The following is a 28,000-nucleotide window of genomic DNA, read 5'->3' on the forward strand; positions in this document are numbered from 1 at the left end:
ATGTTCAGGGGCTCTGAACCCACGGACGCAGAGGGAGGCAGCACAGACGCAGAGGGAGGAGGCACAAACCCAGAGGGAGGAGGCACCACAGACCCAGAGGGAGGAGGCACCACAGACCCAGAGGGAGGAGGCACCACAGACCCAGAGGGAGTAGGCACAGACGCAGAGGGAGGAGGCACCACAGATGCAGAGGGAGGCAGCACAGACAGCACCCTGGGTTCCTCTGTCACGGCCTGCAAGAAGGTAAACATGGTGAAACATGATACATGTCTGTGTGTGTGTGTGTGTGTGTGTGTGTGTGTGTGTGTGTGTGTGCATGCGTGAGCTATGCGCTAGCTTGATGCACTATAAGAGATTGTTTCTTCTGTAGCTTCTCACCTTGCAGCACCACTGTTATTGGGTGCCCCTTGGGTATAAACGACCCCTCCTATCCCCTTGGGTATAAAAGACTGTGGCACTCTGACTTGTGAGTGCTTAAGGGCACTTGTGATGTGGGGGTGGGATCTCTCAGGTCACGCAGGGGATTTATCACCTCAGGGAGACGTTGAGTGATAGAGTGTAGAGCCGTGGTCTGAGGGGAAGGTTAGATTTAGGGGAAGGTTAGATTTCAACCCAATTTCAATCTCTCCTGCTTCTCTTACTTGCTCTTCAACTAAGGTGTGGTTGTAGATGGTAAACGGACTGCACTTATATAGATAGCGCCTTTATCCAAAGCGCTTTACAACGGCCTCTCATTCACCCGTTCACATTATTATCAGTATTATTTAATTTTTAATTTTTGAGTGTTCCTATAAACATTATACTGTAAATGTAAGTAATATTATGTACTGTATTGTTATCAGAATAATGTCATATATTGTGGCCTGGGGTGGTCCAGTGGTCTAGCACCGCGGTCTACAGTGCACACATATGCCCATGTTGACCCTGCTGACCCTGCTGACCCTGCTGACCCTGCCCTCTCTCTCTCCTTACTTTCCTGTCTGTCTTTATCTGTCCAATAAAATGAAAAATGTGAGTGGGACTGTCCCACTCAGAAAAAATCACTTAAGAATAATGTCTTCTAGTTCATCATTACGGGGGATACATAGAGACCACACGACACTCATTCAATTAGTCAAGAATCAATAAGTCAATAACTCAGTAACCAAAGGCGCGGGTGTGTCATTGAGATTAACAGGTCATGTGACTTGACCCATGGGGTCCTGGAGAAGAGGGTGTGTCATTGAGATGAACAGGTCATGTGACTTGACCCATGGGGTCCTGGAGAAGAGGGTGTGTCATTGAGATGAACAGGTCATGTGACTTGACCCATGGGGTCCTGGAGAAGAGGGTGTGTCATTGAGATGAACAGGTCATGTGACTTGGCCCATGGGGTCCTGGAGAAGAGGGTGTGTCATTGAGATGAACAGGTCATGTGACTTGACCCATGGGGTCCTGGAGAAGAGGGTGTGTCATTGAGATGAACAGGTCATGTGACTTGACCCATGGGGTCCTGGAGAAGAGGGTGTGTCATTGAGATGAACAGGTCATGTGACTTGACCCATGGGGTCCTGGAGAAGAGGGTGTGTCATTGAGACGAACAGGTCATGTGACTTGACCCATGGGGTCCTGGAGAAGAGGGTGTGTCATTGAGATGAACAGGTCATGTGACTTGGCCCATGGGGTCCTGGAGAAGAGGGTGTGTCATTGAGATGAACAGGTCATGTGACTTGACCCATGGGGTCCTGGAGAAGAGGGTGTGTCATTGAGATGAACAGGTCATGTGACTTGACCCATGGGGTCCTGGAGAAGAGGGTGTGTCATTGAGATGAACAGGTCATGTGACTTGACCCATGGGGTCCTGGAGAAGAGGGTGTGTCATTGAGATGAACAGGTCATGTGACTTGACCCATGGGGTCCCGGAGAAGAGGGTGTGTCATTGAGATGAACAGGTCATGTGACTTGACCCATGGGGTCCCGGAGAAGAGGGTGTGTCATTGAGATGAACAGGTCATGTGACTTGACCCATGGGGTCCTGGAGAAGAGGGTGTGTCATTGAGATGAACAGGTCATGTGACTTGACCCATGGGGTCCCGGAGAAGAGGGTGTGTCATTGAGATGAACAGGTCATGTGACTTGACCCATGGGGTCCCGGAGAAGAGGGTGTGTCATTGAGATGAACAGGTCATGTGACTTGACCCATGGGGTCCCGGAGAAGAGGGTGTGTCATTGAGATGAACAGGTCATGTGACTTGACCCATGGGGTCCTGGAGAAGAGGGTGTGTCATTGAGATGAACAGGTCATGTGACTTGACCCATGGGGTCCTGGAGAAGAGGGTGTGTCATTGAGATGAACAGGTCATGTGACTTGACCCATGGGGTCCTGGAGAAGAGGGTGTGTCATTGAGATGAACAGGTCATGTGACTTGACCCATGGGGTCCCGGAGAAGAGGGTGTGTCATTGAGATGAACAGGTCATGTGACTTGACCCATGGGGTCCTGGAGAAGAGGGTGTGTCATTGAGATGAACAGGTCATGTGACTTGACCCATGGGGTCCCGGAGAAGAGGGTGTGTCATTGAGATGAACAGGTCATGTGACTTGACCCATGGGGTCCTGGAGAAGAGTCCAATCACAGCTAACATGCTAGCTGAGTAAACAGGAGTAAATAGGCTAGCTGACAGAATATGTATCTATTTAACGGCTCACATTAGTCATTTTTAGCTCATGACATCCTTGTGCTGCACAACGTTATTGTGCAATGATTTCTGTCAGAAGATTTAGGTCCATATTATGTGTGTTTTTTCGGGTGATACATTGTATTTCTTAGCTACTCCTAAAATGATTTCCCAAGTGCCGTGACATAATATAACACTTCAATTATAGAGCTCCAAAGTGTGACATGGCTAGCCTGCTTGTAAAGTTAGCATGAAATATAACCCTCGGAACCCAGAACATTTCAACACATAAAAAAAAAATATGAATCCCAAAATGTGATTGGGAATAAGTCCTAGCTATGATCTGTCATTACTTTTCCAATTAGCTCCATGAATGACTAATGGCCCAGTCAGTGAGTCAGAACAGCCAGGGACCCAACCTGAAGTGGGCCATCCATCTGCAACAAAGGTCTTGTAGAGAGGTCAATAACAGCCAGGCTGAACATAATGACTGTCAACTGAAGGTGAATGGGTGACTTATAGGTGTGTGTGTGTGTGTGTGTGTGTGTGTGTGTGTGTGTGTGTGTGTGTGTGTGTGTGCATGCATGAGGTGTATGTGCAATGCATGCGTGAGAGTGTGTTAGACGTGCATTCATGTCTAAGCATATCTTTTGTGGATTGGTTTCAGCAATTCAGTGTGTCTGTTTAAAATGATGTGTGTGTTCCAGGTGCTGTGCAGTAAAGGAGGTTATGTGTGTGTTCCAAGTGCTGTGCAGTAAAGGAGGTTATGTGTGTGTTCCAGGTGTTGTGCAGTAAAGGAGGTTATGTGTGTGTTCCAGGTGCTGTGCAGTAAAGGAGGTTATGTGTGTGTTCCAGGTGTTGTGCAGTAAAGGAGGTTATGTGTGTGTTCCAGGTGCTGTGCAGTAAAGGAGGTTATGTGTGTGTTCCAGGTGCTGTGCTGTAAAGGAGGTTATGTGTGTGTTCCAGGTGCTGTAAAGGAGGTTATGTGTGTGTTCCAGGTGCTGTAAAGGAGGTTATGTGTGTGTTCCAGGTGCAGTAAAGGAGGTTATGTGTGTGTTCCAGGTGCAGTAAAGGAGGTTATGTGTGTGTTCCAGGTGCTGTGCAGTAAAGGAGGTTATGTGTGTGTTCCAGGTGTTGTGCAGTAAAGGAGGTTATGTGTGTGTTCCAGGTGCTGTGCAGTAAAGGAGGTTATGTGTGTGTTCCAGGTGCAGTAAAGGAGGTTATGTGTGTGTTCCAGGTGCTGTGCAGTAAAGGAGGTTATGTGTGTGTTCCAGGTGCTGTGCAGTAAAGGAGGTTATGTGTGTGTTCCAGGTGCAGTAAAGGAGGTTATGTGTGTGTTCCAGGTGTTGTGCAGTAAAGGAGGTTATGTGTGTGTTCCAGGTGCAGTAAAGGAGGTTATGTGTGTGTTCCAGGTGCTGTGCTGTAAAGGAGGTTATGTGTGTGTTCCAGGTGCTGTGCAGTAAAGGAGGTTATGTGTGTGTTCCAGGTGCTGTGCAGTAACGGGCTGCTGGACTCTCCTCAGTACTGGCTGAGGAACCAGAAGGTTCTGGTCCGGCTGGGCCAGCTGGAGGGTGATGGCGCGGGGAGCTGCACCACGGTAAGTCTGGTCCTGTCGTGGCGGTGGAGGTGTCAGCAGCATTCTGATGAGCATGGTCTTAGTTCATTACCACCAGAACAGCCGTGCCTTTTTTACCTACTAAATGGACGCCTTTTTCCAAAGCGCTTTACAACGGCCTCTCATTCACACATTCACACACCAATGGCGGCAAGCTACCATGCTAGGCGCCGGCCCGCTCACTGGGAGCAATTTGGGGTTCAGTGTCTTGCCCAAGGACACTTCGACATGTGGCCAGCCGGGGCTCGAACCGCCGATCTGCCAACCTTGTGATCATTAGACGTTGTTCATTAACACTAGAACAGCCGTGCATTTTTTACCTGCTATAAGAGCCACCTTGGGCCGCCCCCCTTTACAATGCTCAAGCTGCTATTTACACACAACGACCACTAGTTGGCCGCTTGTAAATTAGCCTGCCTCCTATACAGAAAAACTGCAAAATAGCTTTATACTAGCTTATCCTGATGTGATTTTGAAAATGTAAGGATGCTGGGTGGTACAACGCACATATCTAGGAAAAGTCATGAAAGGAGGGTCCTGCGGCTGTTCTAGTGTTAATGACCCCACCCATGGCTGTTCTAGTGTTAATGACCCCACCCATGGCTGTTCTAGTGTTAATGACCCCACCCATGGCTGTTCTAGTGTCAATGACCCCACCCATGGCTGTTCTGGTGTTAATGACCCCACCCATGGCTGTTATAGTGTTAATGACCCCACCCATGGCTGTTCTAGTGTTAATGACCCCACCCATGGCTGTTATAGTGTTAATGACCCCACCCATGGCTGTTCTAGTGTTAATGACCCCACCCATGGCTGTTCTAGTGTTAAACCAAGATGTATTCAAGGTGTTTGTAAACAGGCATAGTGTAACCTCAGAGAGTTAGTCCACCAGCGATGTCAACTTCTACTCCCCCCCCCGTACTAAATCAAATCAATTATTACCACATGAATGAACAATAATTAGGATGTTTTTTTTCCTCAAAAGGCCATTACTGGACTACGGAGCCCCCTGGGGTCACATGGTAGAAAAAAATGTTTTGATGTGTGAATTCGTTCCCTCGGTTTAGTAATTCGTTCCCTCGGTTTAGTAATTCGTTCCCTCGGTTTAGTAATTCGTTAGGGTTAGGGTTAGGCCCTACGAGCCAGAACGATCGCAAGGATTAGGGTTAGGGTTAGAATCCTTGCGATCGCCATTAACACTGCTGCCAGACGGATTTCTTTTCATTCTTTACTATTTACGATTATAGGTGATAGATTGACTTATCTGGGTATATCTATTACGAAATCTCACTCTCAATTGCTAAAGGCCAACTTTACCCCACTCCTGGATCGCGTGCGCCAGGATCTTATTCGATGGTCCACCATGCCCTTATCACTAGCTGGAAGAATTAATGTAATTAAAATGAGCATACTTCCAAAGTGTTTATACTTATTCCAGTGCATTCCATACTTTCTCACAAAAACCTTTTTTACAAAACTTAATAGCCTAATTTCAGCACTTATTTGGAACAATAAAACACCCCGAATCCGAAAACTATTTTGACAAAGACCGAAACTGTGTGGGGGTATGACCTTACCAAATTTTCAAATACAGTATATTACTGGGCTGCAAATATCAAAAGTTTATTGTACTGGCTGCGTGATACGTCCACCTCGAACGTCCCTGCTTGGTTACACATTGAAGCTAGTTCTGTCACTCGTATCTCTCTTGCTGCTCTTTTGTGTTCTTCAATTCCCCTGCACTCTCCCCAGGCCTGTCAGAACCCCGTGGTTTTGCACTCCTTGAAAATCTGGTCCCAATTTAGGAAAAGTTACGGGTTAGTCTCTATGTCTACTTACGCTCCAATTGCAACCAACCACCTGTTCCCGGCCTCCCTCTTAGATAATGCATTTGATCAGTGGTCCAGAAAGGGTTTTTTGAACATTAGACTGTTGTATAAAGACAACATATTTATGTCATTTGATCAAATTAAGAACGAGTTTGCTCTGCCAATGCATCACTTCTTCCGCTACTTACAAGTTAGACATTTTTTACGTAGTCAGTTTACTTCATTTCCTTCCCTGCCAACAAAAACATCTCTGGACTTAATCCTGGAAACAAAACCAGAGATTAAGGGAACAATATCTAGGCTTTATACTGCTATATTTGAAATGGAGGACTCGTCACTCTCAATAATAAAGGAGAACTGGGAAAGGGACTTATCGGAGGATCAATGGTCTAAAATACTTAAAAACATTCACTCTTCGTCTATTTGTGCGAGGCATGGGCTTATTCAATTTAAGATTGTACATCGGATGCATATGTCCAAACTCAAGCTTTCAAGAATTTTCCCTGAGATGAATTCTACCTGTAATAGATGCAAACAAGCTCCTGCTGACCTTTACCACACATTTTGGTCATGTCCTAGCCTAGCAGCTTTCTGGTCCTCCATATTTGAGCTTTACTCAGAGCTTGCAGGTCAGGTAATTGAACCATGCCATTTTCTGGGAATTTTTGGTGTTATCTCAGGGGATATTAATCTATCAAAGGCACGGGTGAATTGCATGGTCTACTCCTCTCTTTTAGCAAGACGTCTTATACTTTTGAATTGGAAGAATGATCGTCCTCCCTTGTTTGGCAGGTGGATTTGTGATGTCATGTACTTTCTCAAGGTGGAAAAGATGAGATACACATTGCAGGGATCAACTGGGAGGTTTAGTGCAGTGTGGCAGCCTTTCATTTCTTACGTGGAACGTCTAACAATGCCTCTTACTTCTTAAAAATGGCGTTGTATTATATATGAGAAGTACTCTGTGAACTGTTATTTATTATTATTTTTGTTTCTGTTTTTGTTTTGTTGTTTTCGCTGTTTCGTCTGTGTGTTTGTGTCTGTTGCGTACTGTAATGTCTCTGAAAACGAAATAAAAAACACATTGAGTAAAAAAAAAAAAAATCCTTGCGATCGTTCTGGCTCACACGCGCAAAACTGCCCACCAAGCCACTATTGTGAAAAATCCTGGAGGAAACACTGGGTTAAGGTTTAGAGGGATGGTATTTGTTAGTGAGGGAGGGGGAGTAAATGTGTCAAGAAAAGTGGAAGAGAGCCTTTGTAAGTATAGCATATGGTATATGGCAGTCTCACGCGCCTGTCTTGTTCGAATTCACCGCTACTACGTTCCAGTTCTGCATCCAGTTGAATGCGTGATTCATTTGTGTGTGTGTGTGTTTGAGAGAGTCCTGAGTGCTGGCCAGGCATCTGTAATCGGGGCATCTCTAGGGCCAAGTGAGATATAGTTCAGGATATCCAGCCCCTTCTGCCCGTTGAGTTTGACTTCAAGGTCAAGCTCAGAGACGCAGCCCAGATACCAGGCACTGAGTGAGCTGAACTCCAGCTCGAGGCTCCATGCCAGAACTGACCATGACAAGCAATTGCGAAACATCTTTCAAGACACAAATTCTACTGCATGCTGGTTCCTCCAGTGTTTACTGTGGTTTACCTTCCACTACCGTTTGCCTCCAGGGTCACTACTGCAAAACCCTCCTTCCATATTTATTTCCAGTTTACGTCACCCAGCTGTCCTGATTAGTCGAAGGTTTAGGAGTCATCCAAGGTCCTTATTGGTCAGCGGGTTGACCTCAAGCACAGCTGTAGATGTTTTCTCTCTCGCTGGGCGTGCGATGAACCGAGAGACCCCCAGTGACACCCTGCTCTCTCTCTCCCAGCCGGGGCCCGTTCCCCTGGACGTCACGCTAGGAGAAACACAACAGGAAACACACATAAATAAATGATGAGCCAAAACGCCAGCAGTCATCACACACACACACACACACACACACACACACACACACGCACACACACGCACACACACGCACACACACACACACACACACACACACACACACACGCACACACACACACATACTGTCCCCCCAGACAAACCACACATCATTTGAGTGTGCAGCCAGTCAGAAAGCCCTCTCTCTCTCTCTCTCTCTCTCTCTCTCTCTCTCTCTCTCTCTCTCTCTCTCTCTCTCTCTCTCTCTCTCTCTCTCACTCTCTCTCTCTCTTGTGTCTATGTTTGTTTGTTCTCTCGGCCAGCCAGATAAAAGATGTGTGTTGTCTGAGCAGCCTCTGACCTCTGACCTCTCATGGATCACAGTAACAGATACGGCTAGAGGGCAGCGCTCCCATTAGGGACCGTTTGAGACCCATTTGATGGTGATGGGGTAGAGGGATTCTGACCTTGAAAAGGACACAATATCTCCTCCATTTGTTTCCCTCTTTCCCTCCCTCCTCTCCCCTCCTTCCCTCCCTTTTCTTTTTCCTCTCTCGCTCTCTCGCTCTCTTTCCATCTCCAACAGAGAGTAATCCCATTGTTCTCCTCCACCTGTGTTGTTCATTGGTTTCTCTTGGTTTTGCATTACAGCTTCACAATTGCACTGACCTGCATCCAATATTCAATAGGCCAATAATTGTGATAACCCTCACAACAAGTTAATATGCTGGTAATGTGAGACATGCTGAAATCCTGATGTGATTTTGAAAATGTAAGGATACTGGGTGGTAGAACGCACATACTGTATCTAGGAAAAGTCATGAAAGGAGGGTCCTGAAATTTGATAGAGTGCAAAGATATACATTTGTTTTTACTTTCTCATGGCTGATTAAGTGTTAACGAGAATTGTATATACTGTATGCCGTATGCTGTATATATATATATATATATATATATAGAGTGTGCTTACTTCTCAGCTCAATTGAATATTTGGGTTGTAGCCAGTGGCGGACTCAGGCTGTTTGAAGGGCAGGGGCGAAAAGAAAAAAAGAGCATCTACTGCACAACATGGGACCCCAACAAGGGCAGCCAATAGGGCACATCCTCTAATTTTACCACTCAAAAGGGCACTTTAGTGCGACGTTTTTCAACGGTGGGGGCAAATGGTCAAATTTAGACCATTAGAGGGGCACCAATAGGGCACATCCTCTAATTTTCGCCACTCAAAAGGGCATTTTTGCCATTCAAAAGGGCACTTAAGCGAGACGTTTTTCAACCGTGGGGGCACCAGGAGGGGCGGTCGCCCCCCCTGCCCAAAGTGGTTGTAGCACTCCTCCTCTGAAGCCGTTTTCTTCTCGTTGCAGATCTGCTTTGTGAACCTGGACCAGCAAAGGGTGGATCGTCATGACGACAGCTGCATCAAGGTGGGTAGGGTCCCCTCCTCCCTTCCTCTACCCAAGTGTCCTCCATTCCACTGTGTCTTTCTTAATAAGCGTTGTAAACAACAAGCTCTGTTGCCATGGCTTCAGGGTAATTAACTCAGAATCAGGGCTGATTTGTTGAGTTAATTAGCAGGTTTGTGCTGGCGTAGCTGACTGTGGTGGGGGTCTGTCTCTCCTGCAGGAGCTGGCCTCCGTCTCCCCAGACCTGCCCAGGCTCCTCCACTCTCTGAACGCGCGGCAGCCCAAGGAGAAGGAGATCCTGCTGCTCAGCGGCTTGGAGGCTCCTGACACATCTCACCTGGACCGCTCTCAGGTGAGCCCTACTGGACCACCAGCATCCCTACACCCTCCCCCTACTATCTACCACAACATCCCTACACCCTCCCCCTACTATCTACCACAACATCCCTACACCCTCCCCCTACTATCTACCACAACATCCCTACACCCTCCCCCTACTATCTACCACAACATCCATACACCCTCCCCCTACTATCTACCACAACATCCCTACACCCTCCCCCTACTATCTACCACAACATCCCTACACCCTCCCCCTACTATCTACCACAACATCCCTACACCCTCCCCCTACTATCTACTACAACATCCCTACACCCTCCCCCTACTATCTACTACAACATCCCTACACCCTCCCCTACACCCTCCCTACTATCTACCACAACATCCCTACACCCTCTCTACTATCTCCACCAGCATCCCTACACCCTCCATTTTGGGGTTCAGTGTCTTGCCCAAGGACACCTCGACATGTGGCCAGCCAGGGTTTGAACCGCTGAGCGACCAACCTTGCGATCATTAGACAGCAGCTCTACCTCCTGCACCACAGCTCTACCTCCTGCACCACAGCTCTACCTCCTGGGCCACAGCCGCCCCGTTAGTGTAGTGACCCTGACGTCGCTTTGGGACGATTTCAAAGGATTATTTTGTTTTTGTTTTTTTTAGTTTGTGGACAACGCATCGACTATGGAGAACAGTCTGTTTGAAGTTCCCGTTTCGCTCAAACAGAAGCGTAATTCTCCCTTTGTCCTCTCCAACTCCTACAGGACTGTATACGGTTCATGTTAATGAGAGCATAGCACCAGTCCATAATGAATCTCATCCCTCCTGTGTGTGTGTGTGTGTGTGTGTGTGTGTGTGTTTGTGTGTGTCTGTGTGTGTGTGTGTGTGTGTCATTGTGTGTGTGTGTGTGTGTGTGTCTTTGTGTGTGTCTTTGTGTGTCTTTGTGTGTGTGTGTCTTTGTATGTCTTTGTGTGTGTGTGTGTGTGTGTGTCTTTGTGTGTGTGTGTGTGTGTGTGCGTGTGTGTGTGTGTGTCTGTGTGTGTGTGTGTGTGTGTGTCTTTGTGTGTCTTTGTGTGTGTGTGTCTTTGTGTGTCTTTGTGTCTGTGTGTGTGTGTGTGTGTCTGTGTGTGTGTGTGTCTGTGTGTGTGTGTGTGTGTGTGTCTGTGTCTGTGTCTGTGTCTGTGTCTGTGTCTGTGTCTGTGTGTCTGTGTCTGTGTCTGTGTCTGTGTCTGTGTCTGTGTCTGTGTCTGTGTCTGTGTCTGTCTGTGTGTGTGTGTGTGTGTGTGTGTGTGTGTTGTGTTGTGTTCAGAGCAAGCAGAGAGGTGCAGACGTCTGCCTGGTCCAGTGTGCGGGGGCGCCGCGGCCCCCCAGGTCTGCCAGCAGCCTCGTCTCTGAGATCAACAAGTTCCTGGTGGGTCTCCAGTGGGGTCGGGACCAGCAGCCCCCCCAGGGCAGGACGGCCGGGCCACGGGTGGACGACGACACCAACCGCTCCATCTCCTCTATCGAGGAGGACTTCCTGACCGCCTCAGAGCACCTGGGGGACGACAGCGAGGACGACAGCCTCAGGAATGGTGAGCTATGAAACTAGAGGAGAGTAGAAACTAGAAACTAAACTACTATAGGATAGCCTCCCCCCTCCACGTCAGATCCGCCCAGAGCGTAGTTAAAAAAAACTAGCTAAGACACCTTTTCTCCCTGGCCTTTGACCTGAGGTGAACCTGCCTACCGACAACTGCACGTTTTGTACTTTTATTTCTGCACTTGTATTTTGTATTGCACCTTGTTTTTAGTGTATTTTTTAATCTGTTTTGTCTTTTACTAGTGTTTTCTGTTAAGCACTTTGGGTGGCTGTTTTTGTCGTTGTAAAATGTGCTATATAAATAAACTTTACTTACTTACTTAAACAAATCCTAACCCAACCGCTGGATAATGTTTAGATTATTATTTACTTTATTTTTACATTTGTGGCATAATTTAGCAGACTCCTTTATCCAAAGCGACTTACAACAAATACATTTGACTAAGTGAATCCTCTATCCACCAGTTATAGAAGTAAAACGTAATCTATGTATGCTCTGGTGTACAGTGGCCATTGGCAGTCGTAGTGCTAGAAGAAGGATCTTTCTTCAAACAGTAGAGAAACTGTATAGGGGGGTGTGGAGGGGAAGTAGATGTGTCAGGAGGGACAGTTAAGGTGAAGCCTGAATAGATCTTAGGTGTCCATTCTACGATGGCAGATAGGGAGTGAATCTGCAGTCCTGGTAGATAACGTGAGCATGAAGCCAAACATTCATCGATGCACAGTAATGGTTCATTTAGCACCCATAAAACAGCTCAGATAACCAGCATATTTAGCTTAATAACAAATCATGTGATCAAGTCGATGTCGTTGAGGCAGAGCTATAATCCTCAGTATGTAAATCTGGAGAGACCGTTGATCCCTATGTGCTATTTTTACCACAGTGAATATCCCTCCTCTCCCCTCAAACGGGAACTGTGAACATCCAGCCGTTTGTGCACCCACAGCTCTATCTAAATCCTAAGAGAGAGAGAGAGGGGGGAGGGGGAGAGATGGGGGGGTGAGAGAGAGAGGCAGAGGAAGAGAGTGGGAGAGGGAGAGAGAGACAGAGGGAGAGAGAGAGGGGGGTGAAAGGGGGGGAGAGAGAGGGGGGGTGAGAGAGGGGGGGTGAGAGAGAGAGAGAGAGAGAGAGGTATGCAACTTCTCTCCTTGGTCTGTCCTGTCACTCTCACTCTGTAAACCCACTTCTCTTTGACAGTGTTCCTCCTTTATCCACGCCCCCAAATTTGGGGGAAGAATCGGGTCTATGTTTAATATAACAGATATAAAGAGCTTACCTTCATCAATAATGTTCATCGATATCGCAAACGATTCATTAGATTCCATTCTAAACGACCGCATCGTTTTTTCCCTTTGGATGGAATGTATACCTATAGTGAGTGATATGTCAATGAAATATAATAAATTTTACAGTCTTGATACATGAGAATGTCTGATACACTGATGGTGCCAAAATGTCTCCAAATGGCACAATTTGGTTGTCCGCCTAAACATACTTGTACTAAAACAGGTACAAAGTTGCATTGGCTCACATGACTAGCATCTAATTTGGCACAAGTACTCATCAGACCCTGGAGTACTGATTCCTAGATGATTTGGGCTATAAGGTCAGGTTTCTAAGCTGATATTCACTCCAAAAGCTGTTGTTTTTTTAGGCGGAGAGTGAATTTGAGATTTTTCACAATGTTCTAGCTCTATATACTCTGACACAGTAACATATATTTTGATTCTGACACTTCTACAGTCACCCCACAGGTGTTAGCTTTCATTTGATACCAATATCATTATGAAGGCCCTTGTGATTGTGGAGATATTCTATATTCACTGTGGGCATGTGATTTCGAGCAGAAAACCTGAAAAATAGCATCGATAAGAATGTATGCTTCAAATGGCCTGTAGCTGAGGGCAGATACAGTAAAACAGATCAATGCTTGTCCCCATTAAGATGAATATGGCCCTGAGCTCTGCAGCGCTGGCCAGTGATGAGCCTCCTCCACTAATCTATAATTAATCTCACATATGAAATTAGAGCAAAACACTGTGAAGTGTTCTGCTCTCCTTTTGAGCCCAGATAATAATTCTCTCTTTTTGTTCACATGGGGGTTGGTGGTAGTCATGTTTGGGGACATGCAGCAGTGAAAGTCATCATTAGATCATTGCATCTTGCTATGGCACATTGGGGAGTGCGATTGAACTGCTCTCTAACCGGTGTGGACATCTCTCTCCCCCCACAGAGCCACAGTGCAGTGACGTGAGAGCAGATGCAGAGAGCTCGGCAGAGACGGCAGCACACAGAGGGAGGCCCACCAGTCAGAGGGGACGAACGGACGAACGCCAGGACAGCGAGGACTCGGAGGTGACCCTCTGCACCCCCACTAAGAGACGAGGAGCCCCCCAGAGGACCGGCCACCACACAGAGGAGTCCGCGGGCCACTACGCCACCCACCTGGCAGAGTCGGTACTGCAGGACGCCTTCATCCACCTGTCCCAGGACGAGCCTGCCTCCTCCACAGAGGCGGACCCGTCGCTGACCGACCACCCCCCTGCTGCCCCCCCCCCCTCCCAGACCCAGGAGCCCTCGGCACGGGCACGGGTCTGCTCCTTTGAGCTCCCCAAAATCATCATAGTGCAAAGTCCAGATAACTGCGAGGGGGCACCAGAGTGGCCAGAGACCCAGACCGCTCACCCAGTGCCTAAGGAACAGGGTGGCGCAGCCAGAAAGATCCCTGATGAGCATGTAAAAGAGGCACGCGGGTTTCGTAACGGCGGACAAACCTCCAGACCGCTTCAGGTGGCCTTAGCGTGTGCCGCCAACGTGGTCGGCACCATCTCCAGCCCTCTGGCGGCAGAGCGACTTACAACAAAGCCAACGGAGGAGGACAACAAGGGACAGGGACATGAGCAAGAGGACACAGACTACTCCTTCTCCTCCGCCATGTGTGGCATGGCCCAGGTAGCTGGTGCCGTGGCTGTGGTGGACCTGGCTGAAGAGACCGGCGAGAGCCGCCAGTCGGATGACCACACTGAGATCTACACAGCCTCCGTGGGGCTCTTGTCTGCGGCTCAGGCCTCCACCGCCGTCACCCTCCACTGCAGCGTGGCCGAGGGTACCAGCATAGAGGCCTTCCGTGCCAACGTCGCAGAGGTCCTCCATAGGGAGGCAGCGGAGGTGCTGGCTCAGCCCCAGGGGTACAAGAGTGTGGCAGACTTACTGGAGTCCACCCATAACAAAATAGTGGCCGGAATCACATGTCCCAAAAAGTCCCAAAGTGTGGACGAGATGGAGGTGGAGGATTTCATCAGTGAAGTTGCTGACAGCCTCTTTAAGCATGCTTTTGAGAAAGCTAAAAAGAAAAAAGAGCTTGAAGGTCCAGGCAAAGACGTCCCAAACCTACAGGGTTTTCTACAGGAGAGTGTGAACAGTTTGCTCTTTAATGTCCTTTGTCTCACCTCAAAGAAAATCAGTGACATTTCCAAATGTAATATAAGGTCATTTGACAAACAAGAGGACGATATTCGCTCTGGAGACTATGAGGCACCCATTAAGGAGGGTATGGAACAATTCAACCAAGTACAGCTATATATCGGCTCCAGCCAGCCAGATAAAAAACTAACTAGCTCGCTCCACTGCACAGAGAAGCTACTCATGTTCTCGGGAACGAGGGAGGGGAAATATCGGCTGGAAGAGAGGGAGAGTGAACCATCTGGATCTCACAGCTCACCGCATATCAAAGAGGAGTGCAAGCATGGTCAGACTAGAGTCTCCTCCAAGGACTGCTCCGACCCACAGGCTCAGCAGGCTAAGGGAAACGTACGAGAGCCTCTTACTGAGAGCTCAGCTAACACAGGCTCCCTCCCGAGCACAGAGAAGAGAGGAAGAGCCGTCGGTGACAGTACACCGTCCTCTCTGACCCCTCAGTCGTCTCTAACCTCCTCCACGGGGGCCTTGACCTCTACAAGGATGGAAACAGACTCTAGAACAACCCCAGTCACCTGCTTTGCTGACGACTTAGCCACCACAGTGGTCTCCATGGCCACAGAGCTGGCCGCCATCTGTCTGGAGAACTCCAGCGGGAAGCAGCCATGGTTCTGCGCCCTGAAGGGGGCCGCCGGCGAGGCGCCACCGGAGGGCTACCTTCTGCCCTGCCGCACCACGGCTCTCCGGAGGAAGGAGGGGCAGAACGGGGGCGTGGTCTCCAAGAAGCACCGCCCGCCGCGCCTGAGTGAGATCAAGAGGAAGACGGAGGAGCAGCCTGAGCTGATGGAGCGGCTGGTCAACAGGGTGGTGGACGAGACGGTGAACCCGGACGACCCCCAGGACCCCTTCGCTCTCTTCGCCTCCGAGGTCACCGCCAGGATCATGAACTGCCCGGAGCTCAACGTGGTGGACACCTCCAAGCCTGGCCAGCCCCGCAGCAGGCTGCAGTGTGAGAGGTGGATCCGAGGGAAGGCCGCTAGCTACGAGAGCATCCCGGAGGAGGACGGAGACCCCTCGGGCACGCCCAATACCCTGGGACCCGGCAGCCGGCTGGGCCAGAACCTGAGCCGAGGCAGCTCCATCTCCAAGCAGTCCAGCTGCGAGAGCATCACAGACGAGTTCTCCAAGTTCATGGTGAACCAGATGGAGACGGAGGGCAGAGGCTTCGACCTCCTGCTGGACTACTACGCTGGGATGAACGCCAGCACTATCCTGTCTGCAGCCGTGCAGCAGGCCGCCACTAAGAAGAACGGCCACCTCAACGTACGCCGCGCGTCCTCCTGCCTGTCCAAGCAGTCCAGCACGGAAAGCATCACCGAAGAGTTTTACAGGTTCATGCTCAAAGACATGGACAAGGAGAACAAAGACTTTCGCATCGCTAGGACGAAGGAGTGGAGCAACAGCCTCCTGCCTCCGTCTCCCAGAACCCCCTTCTGTTTCCGTCAGTCCTCAGTGCCCGACCGCCGCTCCTCCGACTCTAGGTTGACCGTCAACTCTCCGATCAAAGCCAACTCTTTCGACGGCTTCACACGCAACGTGCGCGGAGACACGCTCAACATCTTCCCCACGAACTCTGTCTCGGCGTCGGCCACGGGCTTGTGTAAGTCAGACTCCTGCCTGTACCAGGGAGGCCAGACGGACCGGATCACCGACATGCTGATCCACGAGACCTGGTCCAGCTCCATCGAGTCCCTGATGAGAAAGAACAAGATCATCGTGGTACCAGAAGATAGCATAGACCTCCTGGACCCTGCTGGAGATCCCCAGCCTCACGTACAGCAGTATGCCAACCGCCTGGCTGCAGACATTGTGGAGACTGGCAAGTCAGTGCTGGGGGGGGGGCAGCACGAACGGGGGGGGGGCATATTTGGGCAGCAGCAGCAGCACATGCCTGTAGGGGAGAGAAGAAGGGGTTTTAAACAGTCACGCCCGGGCTGTAGTCGGAGAAGGGGCAGCCAGGAGCACCCAGGTGGTGGTGACAGCACAAGTATCAGTACCGTCACAGCGTCCCCCATGAGGGGCCCCAGGGAGGTGCCTCTGATCCACATCGAGGGAGATCAGAAGGAGGAACCTTCTGGAAACCCTGAGAGGGCTGAGCGTCATCCCTGGGACACGCCTCCAGAGGTGTCCACGCAAAGGTGCAGCAGGTGAGTCCTCCTACTCTGGACCAGGATTCTTCTTCTGAGTCAATCTCTCTTTCACACCACAAACAACCTCTTATAGCTCAGGGGCAGACTCAGCCCAGATGAGAACGTCACACTCAAAGCCGATCAAAGCAGGCAGACTCTCAGCTTGCTTTTGATCTTGAACTATCTAGTAAGAGGAAGAGGGAAAGAGCTAGAGAGAGCTATGAGAAACATGTAGAGAAAACACACGTCACATAGTCGTTTTTTTCAACTGTGTACTTGGAATCATGGTAAATGGACTGCACTTATATATAGCGCCTTTATCCAAAGTGCTTTACAACGGCCTCTCATTCACCCATTCACACACACACATTCACACACCAATGGCGGCAAGCTACCATGCAAGGCGCCGGCCCGCTCACTGGGAGCAATTTGGGGTTCAGTGTCTTCATTCATCATCTGAAACAACTTGAACAGATACTAGCATGTTTTCACAAATAGACAACTGTCCAAGCATCGCAATGATCTATATTGAGACTCTGCACCATACAGGACATCAGTTCAAAGAGAAGCTAATAGTAGCAGTGTCTGGGTTTAGGTTAGATCGACACAATGTCGTGTCTCATATTTGCTGTGTGATGGATGTACTGTATGTTTGATACTTTTAGAGGCTACAGCTATTATCTACAATGTCATTGTCGGTCAGGTGGTAGAAGCTTATCTTGATCTTCAAGCTTAAAATTAGGGAACAAGTCATGTGCACCTGCATCCCTCCCTGGTGGAAACATGTCATTGACATGCCCCCCCCCCTCCCCACACTGCTCCTTAACACTTATACCCATCCCCCTGGGACTCTTGAAGGATGGCTGAATCAGCTAATTGTGTCTTAATTACTCAGTTGTACAGAGAGTTGTTTGTAGTATCGGACTATACCATTGGTGAATAGCGAATCGTTTGTTATTCAACGATTATAAACCATTTCCAAACAACTGATCATTTAGATGGTTTGGTACATTTAGGTGACATTTAGTCAGTTAGACATATTGGTGACCCATTAATAAATTATTGTAAGTCATTAATATTAATATGACATTAGATATATCAACAAATACAGTCTGAATGTTTGACATGTTTCCTGTTAGGAGCCAACGGACCCACAGGTGGATCCGAAGTGATATAAAGAGTTTACCTCTATCAATTATCTTCATCGATATCACATTTTTTTCACAATTTTGCATGCTATAAGATGCCACCATTTTTTGCCCGAGACGGTAAACACGGCCTAAGTCACATCCAGTTTTCTCCAACTGGAGAATGTGTCATGTCCGGTTTCAACGCCGAATTTCCATACCATTGGTCGGCCAACCCAAAAAAATCCCCCCCCCCAAAAAAGAAAAGAAATCTGATACATGAGAAAGGTCAAAGGTCAAAGATGGTGCCAAAATATATCCAAATGGCCTAAACATATAGGTGTCCGCCTAAACATACCTGTACTAAAACAGGTACAAAGTTGCATTTGCTCACATTACTAGCATCAACTTTGGCACAAGTACTAATAAGACCCTGGAGTACTGATTCCTAGATGATTTTGGCTTCGTTATCAGGTTTCCAAGGTGATATTCACTGTAAAAGCTGTTGTTTTTTTAGGCGGAGACTGAATTTGAGATGTTTTATAATGTTCTAGCTCTATTTGCTCTGACACAGTAACATAGATTTTGATTCTGACACTTCTACAGCCACCCCACAGGTGTTAGCTTTCATTTGATAACAATATCATTATGAAGGCCCTTGTGATTGTGGAGATATTCTATATTCACTGTGGGCATGTCATTTCGAGCAGAAAACCAGAAAAATGAGGTGGATAAGAAGAGGTTAATGAAGAATGTGCTATGATTTCCCGTATGAGAGAAGGGGTAAAAAAAAAAAACATGGTGACAATTGTACTCTACTTTGGGAGATCGTCATATTGTACTGTCATCCCACCAATCCAGGGAATAACTTTCCCAACTGTGCAACCGTTTGCATGATTTCACATCAGTGTTTAGTTTTTGAAGCATTTATAAAGCTTTAGTCTCCTGATTTCAAGCTCCCCATTTGGCAAGCAGTTATAACTGTTTGTAAATAGTTTATAATTGAATAATAAAACTGGTTATATGTGATTTATTGATTAATTATAAACCATTTATAAACCCTTTTACAAAGGGGACCTTAATGGAAAGTGTTACCAAAACCCTTTGGAGAGACCAGTGAAAGGGAAGGTTAAATCTGAGGGTTTCAACTCTCCCCTGTCCTCCCCCCAGCCAATCATCATCCCCCCTGTACTCCCCCTAGCTAGCCAATCATCACGCCTTGGCTCTTAGTCAGGGTTCCCACGGGTCCTTGAAATCCTTGAGAGTTTGTGAATTTGAGAAAAAAAAATCAAGGTCTTAAAAGTTTTTGAAAATAGACATGGGTCATTGAAAGTGCTTGAATTCCCCCCCTCTCTCTCTCTCTGTAAAAAAATTATATATATATATATACTGTATATTAAAAACTGTTTTACTTAGCTCGTCAACTAGTAAATAAGTCTCTGTATTGCTTAACTTTACACAATATATTGTTTTGCTGTGCTGTGGTAGAGAAGGCAAGAGACCATCTAGTGTTCACACATTCAAGCCTCTCTTTTTAATTGTTGTCTGTGAGCGGATAGTTCCTATTATATCAATTCTCATCTAGGTCTGTCTCAAACTGTGCCGTGTTGGCTCCTTGAATTTGAGGGAATTGAGTCTTGAAAGTCCTTGAAAGGTGCTTGAATGTGATGTTTCAGAAGGTGTGGGAACCCTGGTTAGTGACCTTGCCGTTTGCTCTCCCCAGCAGTGAGAGAGACAGGGCAGCTGTGGCTGCTGTAGGTGAGCAGACAGACAGGCGCTCTCTGAGTGCTAGCAGTGGGGAGAGCAGCACAGGAAGCAGTGAGGAGGGCACAGGAAGCTGGGCCCACATCGCCCCTGACGACGACCCCCCCGAGGAGACTAGTAGTTTTATCCAGCTGAGCGAGGGGTCAGTAACCGCTGCTCCGCCCCATCATGCTGCTCTCAGCGCTGGCTGCCACCTGCCCTGCTCTCATCGGCCCATCCTCGCTCACACTCACGCTCGCCTCGCCCTGCCCAGTAAACAAAGGCTGCAGGCCCAGTCCTCCATGCCGACCCTGGAGAGAGGGCTCTCTGGAATGGTCTCCCTACCAAACAGCGGCGCTGGCAGCTACGCTACTGCAGCAGCTGCAGCACAGCTAGAGGTCCTGCACAGGACAGGGCCCAGTAAACAAAGAGTCCAAAAGACCTCCTCAGGGAAGCCGGAATGTGGGTTCAGATGACGTCTTTCTAGGACGTCCAGATGGCGTCTATCTAGGACGTCTAGGTGACGTCTTTCTAGGACGTCTAGGTGACGTCTTTCTAGGACGTCTAGGTGACGTCTTTAGGATGTCTTATGGACTACAGAATCGTCTTCTATAGGCCTGAGACACACACTGTCCTGTGCAGGACCTCTAGCTGTGCTGCAGCTGCTGCAGTAGCGTAGCTGCCAGCGCCAGCTGCCAGGTAAGGAGCCCATTCCAGAGAGCCCTCTCTCCAGGGTCGGCATGGAGGACTGGGCCTGCAGCCTGTAAGAGAGGATAACAAATGGTAAATGGTAAATGGACTGCACTTACAGTATATAGCGCCTTATTCCAAAGCGCTTTACAACGGCCTCTCATTCACCCATTCACACACACATTCACACACCAAGCTACCATGCAAGGCGCCGGCCTGCTCATTGGGAGCAATTTGGGGTTCAGTGTCTTGCCCAAGGACACCTCGACATCTGGCCAGCCGGGGCTCGAACCGCCGATCTGCCAACCTTGCTATCATTAGACGCCGGCTCTACCTCCTGAGACATAGCCTCTACCTCCTGAGACACAGCCTCTACCTCCTGAGACACAGCCTCTACCTCCTGAGACACAGCCTCTACCTCCTGAGACACAGCCTCTACCTCCTGAGACACAGCCTCTACCTCCTGAGACACAGCCTCTACCCCTTGAGACACACCCTCTACCTCCTGAGACACAGCCTCTACCTCCTGAGACACAACCTCTACCTCCTGAGACACAGCCTCTACCTCCTGAGACACAGCCTCTACCTGCTGAGACACAGCCTCTACCTCCTGAGACACAACCTCTACCTCCTGAGACACAGCCTCTACCTCCTGAGACACAGCCTCTACCTGCTGAGACACAGCCTCTACCCCCTGAGACACAGCCGCCTCATGCAGTAGCAGAGCTGTTGCCCTCACACTGCTTCTCGCATCCACGGCCCACGAACAACAGCATTATCATTCCCTGCTTCAGCGAGTGCCATTTTAGCCCCATACTGACACTGACACACAGCCTAGCAAGCCAAAAGCCTGGGGGAACTGTCATTTCATCCCAACCTGGAGAAATTAAACCAGGGTCTGTCTGATAACGGGGAGTTGCACTGTGTATTACAGAAGATACATTTAGAGGTTACAAAGGACTGCAGAAGGGTTTTTTGGTGGCTTCATCTTTGCCAGTGATGAGATGTGTGCTTGCTGCTTTACCTGTGAGTCTAGCTGTGACATCACCACCATGTCATTCTGACCTCCATCCACCTATTTAGAAGAATTCAGACTAGAAAAAGGTTAGTGGTGGTCTAGTGGATAGTGAGTTGGACTGGTTATGAGTTCAAATCCCGCCTGAAACCACACCACCACTAGTGTGCCCTTGAGTAAGGCTCTTAGCCTCAGTTACTCCAGGGAGAGTGTCCCTGTAATTCGTAATTGTAAATCGCATTGGATTAAAAGCGTCTGCTAAATTCTAATTCTATTCATATTACTTTCACCTCATCCCTGGTTTACTCCATTGTGACTCAGGAACATGGCTGCCTCCTCCACTGTTCGTCCTCCCTCCCACCCCCCTCCCGCCCTCAGCCCATCCTCCACATCCTCATCACTGGAGGGGCACACGGCCCAGACACGTGCTGCCTGCCTCCTGCTCAGCTGCAGCTGCTATTTATATGTTAATCACCACTAATGAACAACATCGCCTTGCTGCATCACTGCGACTTGTTCTTTTCACACGTCAATGATCATGTCGGATGACAAGATTATGAATTTTCGCTTTGTTTGAATTTCAGAAACGGGACCAGCAGTGCGTCTAGCTTCGGCCTGGCGGACCTGGAGGGGTTTCCTGACATCCCGGCCCAGAGCACCCTAATCAGGTACCTGACAAGACCTAGCGACATGCTAACAAGTAACAACAAAGCGTGTCAGAGCCCCTTGACATATTTGCATACACTAAGATAGAAGAAATCAAACAGGCCCAAACCCTTAAAATATTTGTATCTAAGCTAAAAACCTTCAGGTTTTGCAGCAGTTATGATTAAACACAAACACTTCTATTGTTTATTGTGGATACCCATTAGTCTACACCAAGGTGAGACTGCTCTTCCTGGGGTCCAAACACATAACAAATGCAAATACAAAAATATAATAAAACATTGTAGTAAGTACAGGTATACAACCTAACAACACAAAACAAAAACAAGTGAATTTAAATCTCACTCAATATTCATATCAGTCAGATATCAACTACAAGTCTTCAATATGATATTCATTCCATACCACACAATTAAATCAAAGAAAAAAGTTCTCGTTATTCATAACTGCACACTTTATTTTATTTTTTTACACAAATGTGTTCCTTGCCATGGTTATATTTCTTGGTTTTTTATTCCAGTAAGCAACTGCTGACATCTCTCAATGTCTTTTATCCATTAACTATTGTCTTATTAAATGTTTGAGCTATTTACTTCTTATATTTGCTTTCATTCATTGTCATTTTTATTTTCTTACTATGCTGCTCTTGCTGTATTTTTAAATAATGTATGTAAAGCACTTTGAATTGCCCCTGTTGGATGAAATGTGCTATACAAATAAACTTGCCTTGCCTTGCCTATTGTCCTAATGACAATGCTCTCTTCCTTCCCCTTAGTGAGGAGACAGAGAAGAGCTATCTGAGAGAGAGCAGGGACAATGTGGACGGTGAGTGGAGTCCCACAGTCTGAGTCTCCCTGTGTCATCATCCCACTGTCATGTTATCTGCCACAGAGGAGACAGCTCGCCCCCTGAACAGTCTCAGAACATTGGCAGTTTGTCATAACCTTTGTTCAACCGCCATACTAGAAGATGTTCCTTTACTACAACATTTTCAACGGTTTGTTCTATAACAGCTCCAAAAGCAGTCTGAATCTGCACACACTGCCCATACCAGACAAATGTATTTGTATAGCGCTTTTTACAAAGACGATTCTCAAAGACAAGTGCCGTACAACAAGAACATTCCAAATAATATAGGCGGGTACTGAGAGTCATTCTACCTCATGTGGGAGTGGGAGGAGGGGGGTGGGGTTTACTGACTACCCTGTGGGGGTGTTGGGGGGAATTGTTCAACGGCGTGTGTGGGGGGAGGAACTGTTCATCAGAGTGACAGCTCTGTGAAAGAAGCTGCTCTGTAGCCTGCTGGTACAGGACCTGAGGATCCTGTACCTCCTGAGTCTCTTAGATGGTAGGGTCAGGGTCAGGGGTCAAACAGACCCGAGGATCCTGTACCTCCTGAGTCTCTTAGATGGTAGGGTCAGGGTCAGGGGTCAAACAGACCTGAGGATTCTGTACCTCCTGAGTCTCTTAGATGGTAGGGTCAGGGTCAGGGGTCAAACAGACCCGAGGATCCTGTACCTCCTGAGTCTCTTAGATGGTAGGGGGTCAAACAGACTGTGGCTGGGATGCAAGGTGCCGTTGATGATGCTTGCTATATTTAGTTGTGTTTTCAATGTTGTAGAAGACTCCCATGTTTTCTACTCCAAAGCTGCTTTGTGGATCTGCACGAAATTTGGTATACTGTACATGATCTATGGACTGTACAATGCTTACATTACATTAGCAAAAACAGCATGGCCACCAAAAAGCAAACATGTTTAATAGCGCCACCCTGTGGACAAACTCAACATTCTAGAGGTTGTGTGAACGCATTCTGTACCTCTAAACATCTCTGTACCTCTAAACGTCTCTGCCAAATATCATGAGTCTTAAGTCAACCAGATCAAGAGATATACATATTTGCTTGTTAATAGTGCCACCATGTGACAGGTCAGAATATGACTGCACATGTTAGATCCTAAAAGTGTTAGACAAATATGTGCCAAGTTTGGTAGTGATGCACCCAACCATGTCTTAGTAGTAAGTAAGTCAAGTTTATTTATATAGCACATTTTACAACGACAAAAACCGCCCAAAGTGCTTAACAGAAAACACTAGTAAAAGAGAAACAACAGATAAAAATACACTAAAAACAAGGTGCAATACAAGTGCAGAAATAAAAGTACCAAAAGTGCAGTGTGGGGTCTTATTTATTTATATGCATGTAAATTATAGGACACACACTCATTAAAGTTCATTGGTTGAGTGGCCATGTTGTTTATGCTCCTTGGCTAAAATATTCTGCATCGTGCCAATTTGCAACCTCCTCTGCCTTACCCTGCAAAAGTTATTTTATTACCTTGTCAAAATGGTGGATACAGGAAAAAACAACAACAACAATAATAGCTTTTGCACTTAGACCCCTTAATATAAACAGTGCAAACAATACGAACTAACAGCGAACCATCGATCCCCAAACAGCAAGCCAGGGATGAACTCAGACAGCACAGTGGCAAGGACAAACTCTGTGGAAGGAAGAAACCTTGAGAGGAACCAGATGGCAAACGGAGGGAGGATAAATACAGCGCCCTCCATAAATATTGGAAATGGGAAGCATGTTGTCTTCTGTTCGCTCTGTGTTCCGACAGTTTGGATCGTATCTATAGTAATCAGCTACTACAGGGTCAACGTAGATTCTCAGCTTTACAAAGAACAGCTTCTTTAAACATCCCTCTATTTCAGGGCTCCAAAAGTATAGTATTTAGTTTTTTTACTTAGTATGATATAGTATGATATATTATTATCATACTAAGGAAAATAATAATAAAGTGAAAAGAAAGTATAGTATGATATCTTCTTCACTTTATTTTTTCCTTAGTATGATAGTAGGATATAGTATGATATATTATTATCATATATTATTAAGGACAACAATTATAACGTTAAAAATACTACTGTATACAATGTTTCTTTTTATGTATGATATATTATATATATATTTTAAAAACACTTTATACATTTTTTCCTCAGAATGATAGTATGACAGTATGACATATTATTATCATACTAAGGAAAACAATTATAAAGTGAAACAATTGTAATAATAAGAAAAACAATAACATAGTATAGTATTATATATTTTGTTTTTTTCACTTTATTACGGTAATCTTTTCCTTAGTATGATACTTTATACGTAATACAAAAGCAGTGAAATGTAAGAGCAACATGGACACACAGTTTCCCTTTATATTGGGAAACCTAGGATAGAGAGGGAAACCTAGGATATAAAGAGAAACCTAGAATATCAAAGGAAACCTAGGATAGAGAGGGAAACCTAGGATATAAAGGGAAACCTAGGATATAAAGGGAAACCTAGGATATAAAGGGAAACCTAGGATATAAAGGGAAACCTAGGATATAAGGGAAACATAGGATAGAGCGGGAAACCTAGAATATAAAGCGAAACCTAGGATATAAAGGGAAACCTAGGATAGAGAGGGAAATCTAGTATAGAGAGGGAAACCTAGGACAGAAAGAGAAACCTTTCCCTTTATATGTGTGTGTTATGGTTATGTGTGTGTTGCAGAGGGCATCTCTCTGCGGTCTGCAGGAGGAAGCAGCAGCCATAGGGAGCTGCTGGTGGTGAACTTTGACCTGGAGCCTGAGTGTGAGAGTGTGGACGCAGAGCTGAGGGTGGCGCTGCAGTGGATCGCTGCCTCTGAGCTGGGCCTGGCGGGCGTCTACTTCAGGAAGTCCAAGGTGAAGAGAACCTCCAGGCTGGGGGCGGCAGAGATCCAGGTACTGATACACACACACACACTCTGGTCCAATGTACTGATACACACACACACACACTCTGGTCCAATGTACTGATACATACACACATTCTGGTCCAATGTACTGATACATACACACATTCTGGTCCAATGTACTGATACACATACACACTCTGGTCCAATGTACTGATACACACACACACTCTGGTCCAATGTACTGATACACACACACACTCTGGTCCAATGTACTGATACACACACACACTCTGGTCCAATGTACTGATACATACAGACACTCTGGTCCAATGTACTGATACACACACACACTCTGGTCCAATGTACTGATACACACACACACTCTGGTCCAATGTACTGATACACACAGACACTCTGGGGGCCGTTCCACTAAAGTGGATTAGTATATCGGCGATTGAAATAAATCAGGCGATCAGGCAACTCGGGATTGGAATTCAAGCCTCAGGTGATTCCTCGAACGAGGATTAGGCTTGTGTCATCAGTGTTCACAGAACACCGGCTTACAAATCCTCGATATGGGCGCGTGCACGCAGACATAAAGAGCCCAGAAGAGTCGATCTGTCGAAATGAAGATACTCCACTCTGCAGGGGTCCTACATTTGCGCAGCATTCCGAATTATTGATCTTTATGAAGACGGAAAAATAAGATGTAAAATAGTGCAATACTGCCGCAATTAACAAGGCGAGGGAAATGGTTTGGCAAGAAATTGCTGACCGATTAAATGCGTAGGTCATACTAGCCCCAGTTATTATTATATGTTCATATTTTAATAAATTAATATTTACTACTGTGGTGATATCAGCAGCAGGCTACAAGCCGTCATATCGTCACAATGGCCTAGTGGTATCGACCGCTGCCATAGTATTTAATCGTCATTTTAAATCGATGGTTCAAATCCCTCTTCAGACGCACTTTTTACTGCATTTCGTTGTCTGAATCTAATCTAAAATCTCATCTAAAAAAGTATGTAGGCTATAAAATTATGGTGCAGGCTAATTTACAAGAACTGACACGATTACAATGGTGTTTGAAGCCTTTGCATGAAGTTTTCGGTTAAATGTAAAAAAAAATCACTAAAATCAAGTCTCGAACTCGCAACCTTTGGAACTCTAGCTGGTTGCCTTAACCACTGCGCCAGCCAGACCGCTGTGACAAAAGCAATGCAAGTTAATAAAGATACCTATTTATTTTATTTTATTTTTTACACTTTTTAATTAATTTATCTATCGATCTATCTATCACACTTTCAAAATATCAAGTTATCTATCACACAATCAAACTATCTATCGATCGATCACACTTTCAAAATATCAAGTTATCTATCACACAGTCAAACTATCTATCTATCTCGTGTGAAGTGGGAACTAATATTTCCTAAAAGACACTTGAGGAACTGTCGTTCGGGATGTAGTTTCCGCCTGTGAGCCTTTTTTGACGCACGTATTACTTTAGCCAGCCTGTAAGTCTGCTCGCGACCAGGCTAATTATATCTGACTCAGAAGGATATGTTGCATAGCAACCAAACAGCGAATTATTTGAGCCACATTGATGGCACCGAACGCAAATTATCGCCGATTAGAACTTTATCGAGGATTAAAAGATAATCAACCTTCGTGGAATGGGCCCCAGGTCATGTCCACACGTTGTTCAATGCACTGTGTTAAGAATACTTGAATAGATTCAGTGTTTCTGGTATATTCCAGTAGTTGCATACGTACTCTAGAACACAGGGCGAGTGGTGGTCTGAGTGTGGTTGTTTCTCAGTTCCAGAGGGTGCTGCAGCTGGTGTCTCAGAAGGCCTGGAGGATCGGGGACCTGTTTGGTGCCGTGGTCCAGTTCTGTAAGCTCCTGGAAGAGGAGGAGGGTGGCGGCTCTCTGTCCAGCCTGTTTGACTGGCTACTGGAGACCCACTAGGCTGTACTTACCAACACACCCTGTCCAAACACCCACTCACCCCTAACACCCCTGACTGTGTGTGTCCCCCATCCACAAACTCCTCGTTTCCC

At 46.9% G+C, this 28,000-nt stretch overlaps 1 protein-coding gene across 1 annotated transcript; it reads left to right on the forward strand.

Annotated features, from left to right (window-relative positions):
- On the forward strand, positions 1–27,908 carry sphkap (SPHK1 interactor, AKAP domain containing; the record flags this gene model as incomplete). Its single annotated transcript, XM_080547355.1, has 11 exons — positions 1–243; positions 4,143–4,253; positions 9,392–9,451; positions 9,651–9,782; positions 11,082–11,346; positions 13,589–16,979; positions 19,812–19,994; positions 22,121–22,204; positions 22,978–23,027; positions 25,768–25,958; positions 27,759–27,908. 11 exons carry the CDS (start codon positions 1–3, stop codon positions 27,906–27,908), a joined length of 4,860 nt encoding a protein of 1,619 aa, XP_080403481.1.
- Between the last annotated feature and the right edge of the window lie 92 nt (positions 27,909–28,000).

This window comes from Nansenia antarctica (genome assembly GCF_963989245.1).
Source record: "Nansenia antarctica genome assembly, chromosome: 17".
NCBI classification, from domain to species: domain Eukaryota; kingdom Metazoa; phylum Chordata; class Actinopteri; order Argentiniformes; family Microstomatidae; genus Nansenia; species Nansenia antarctica.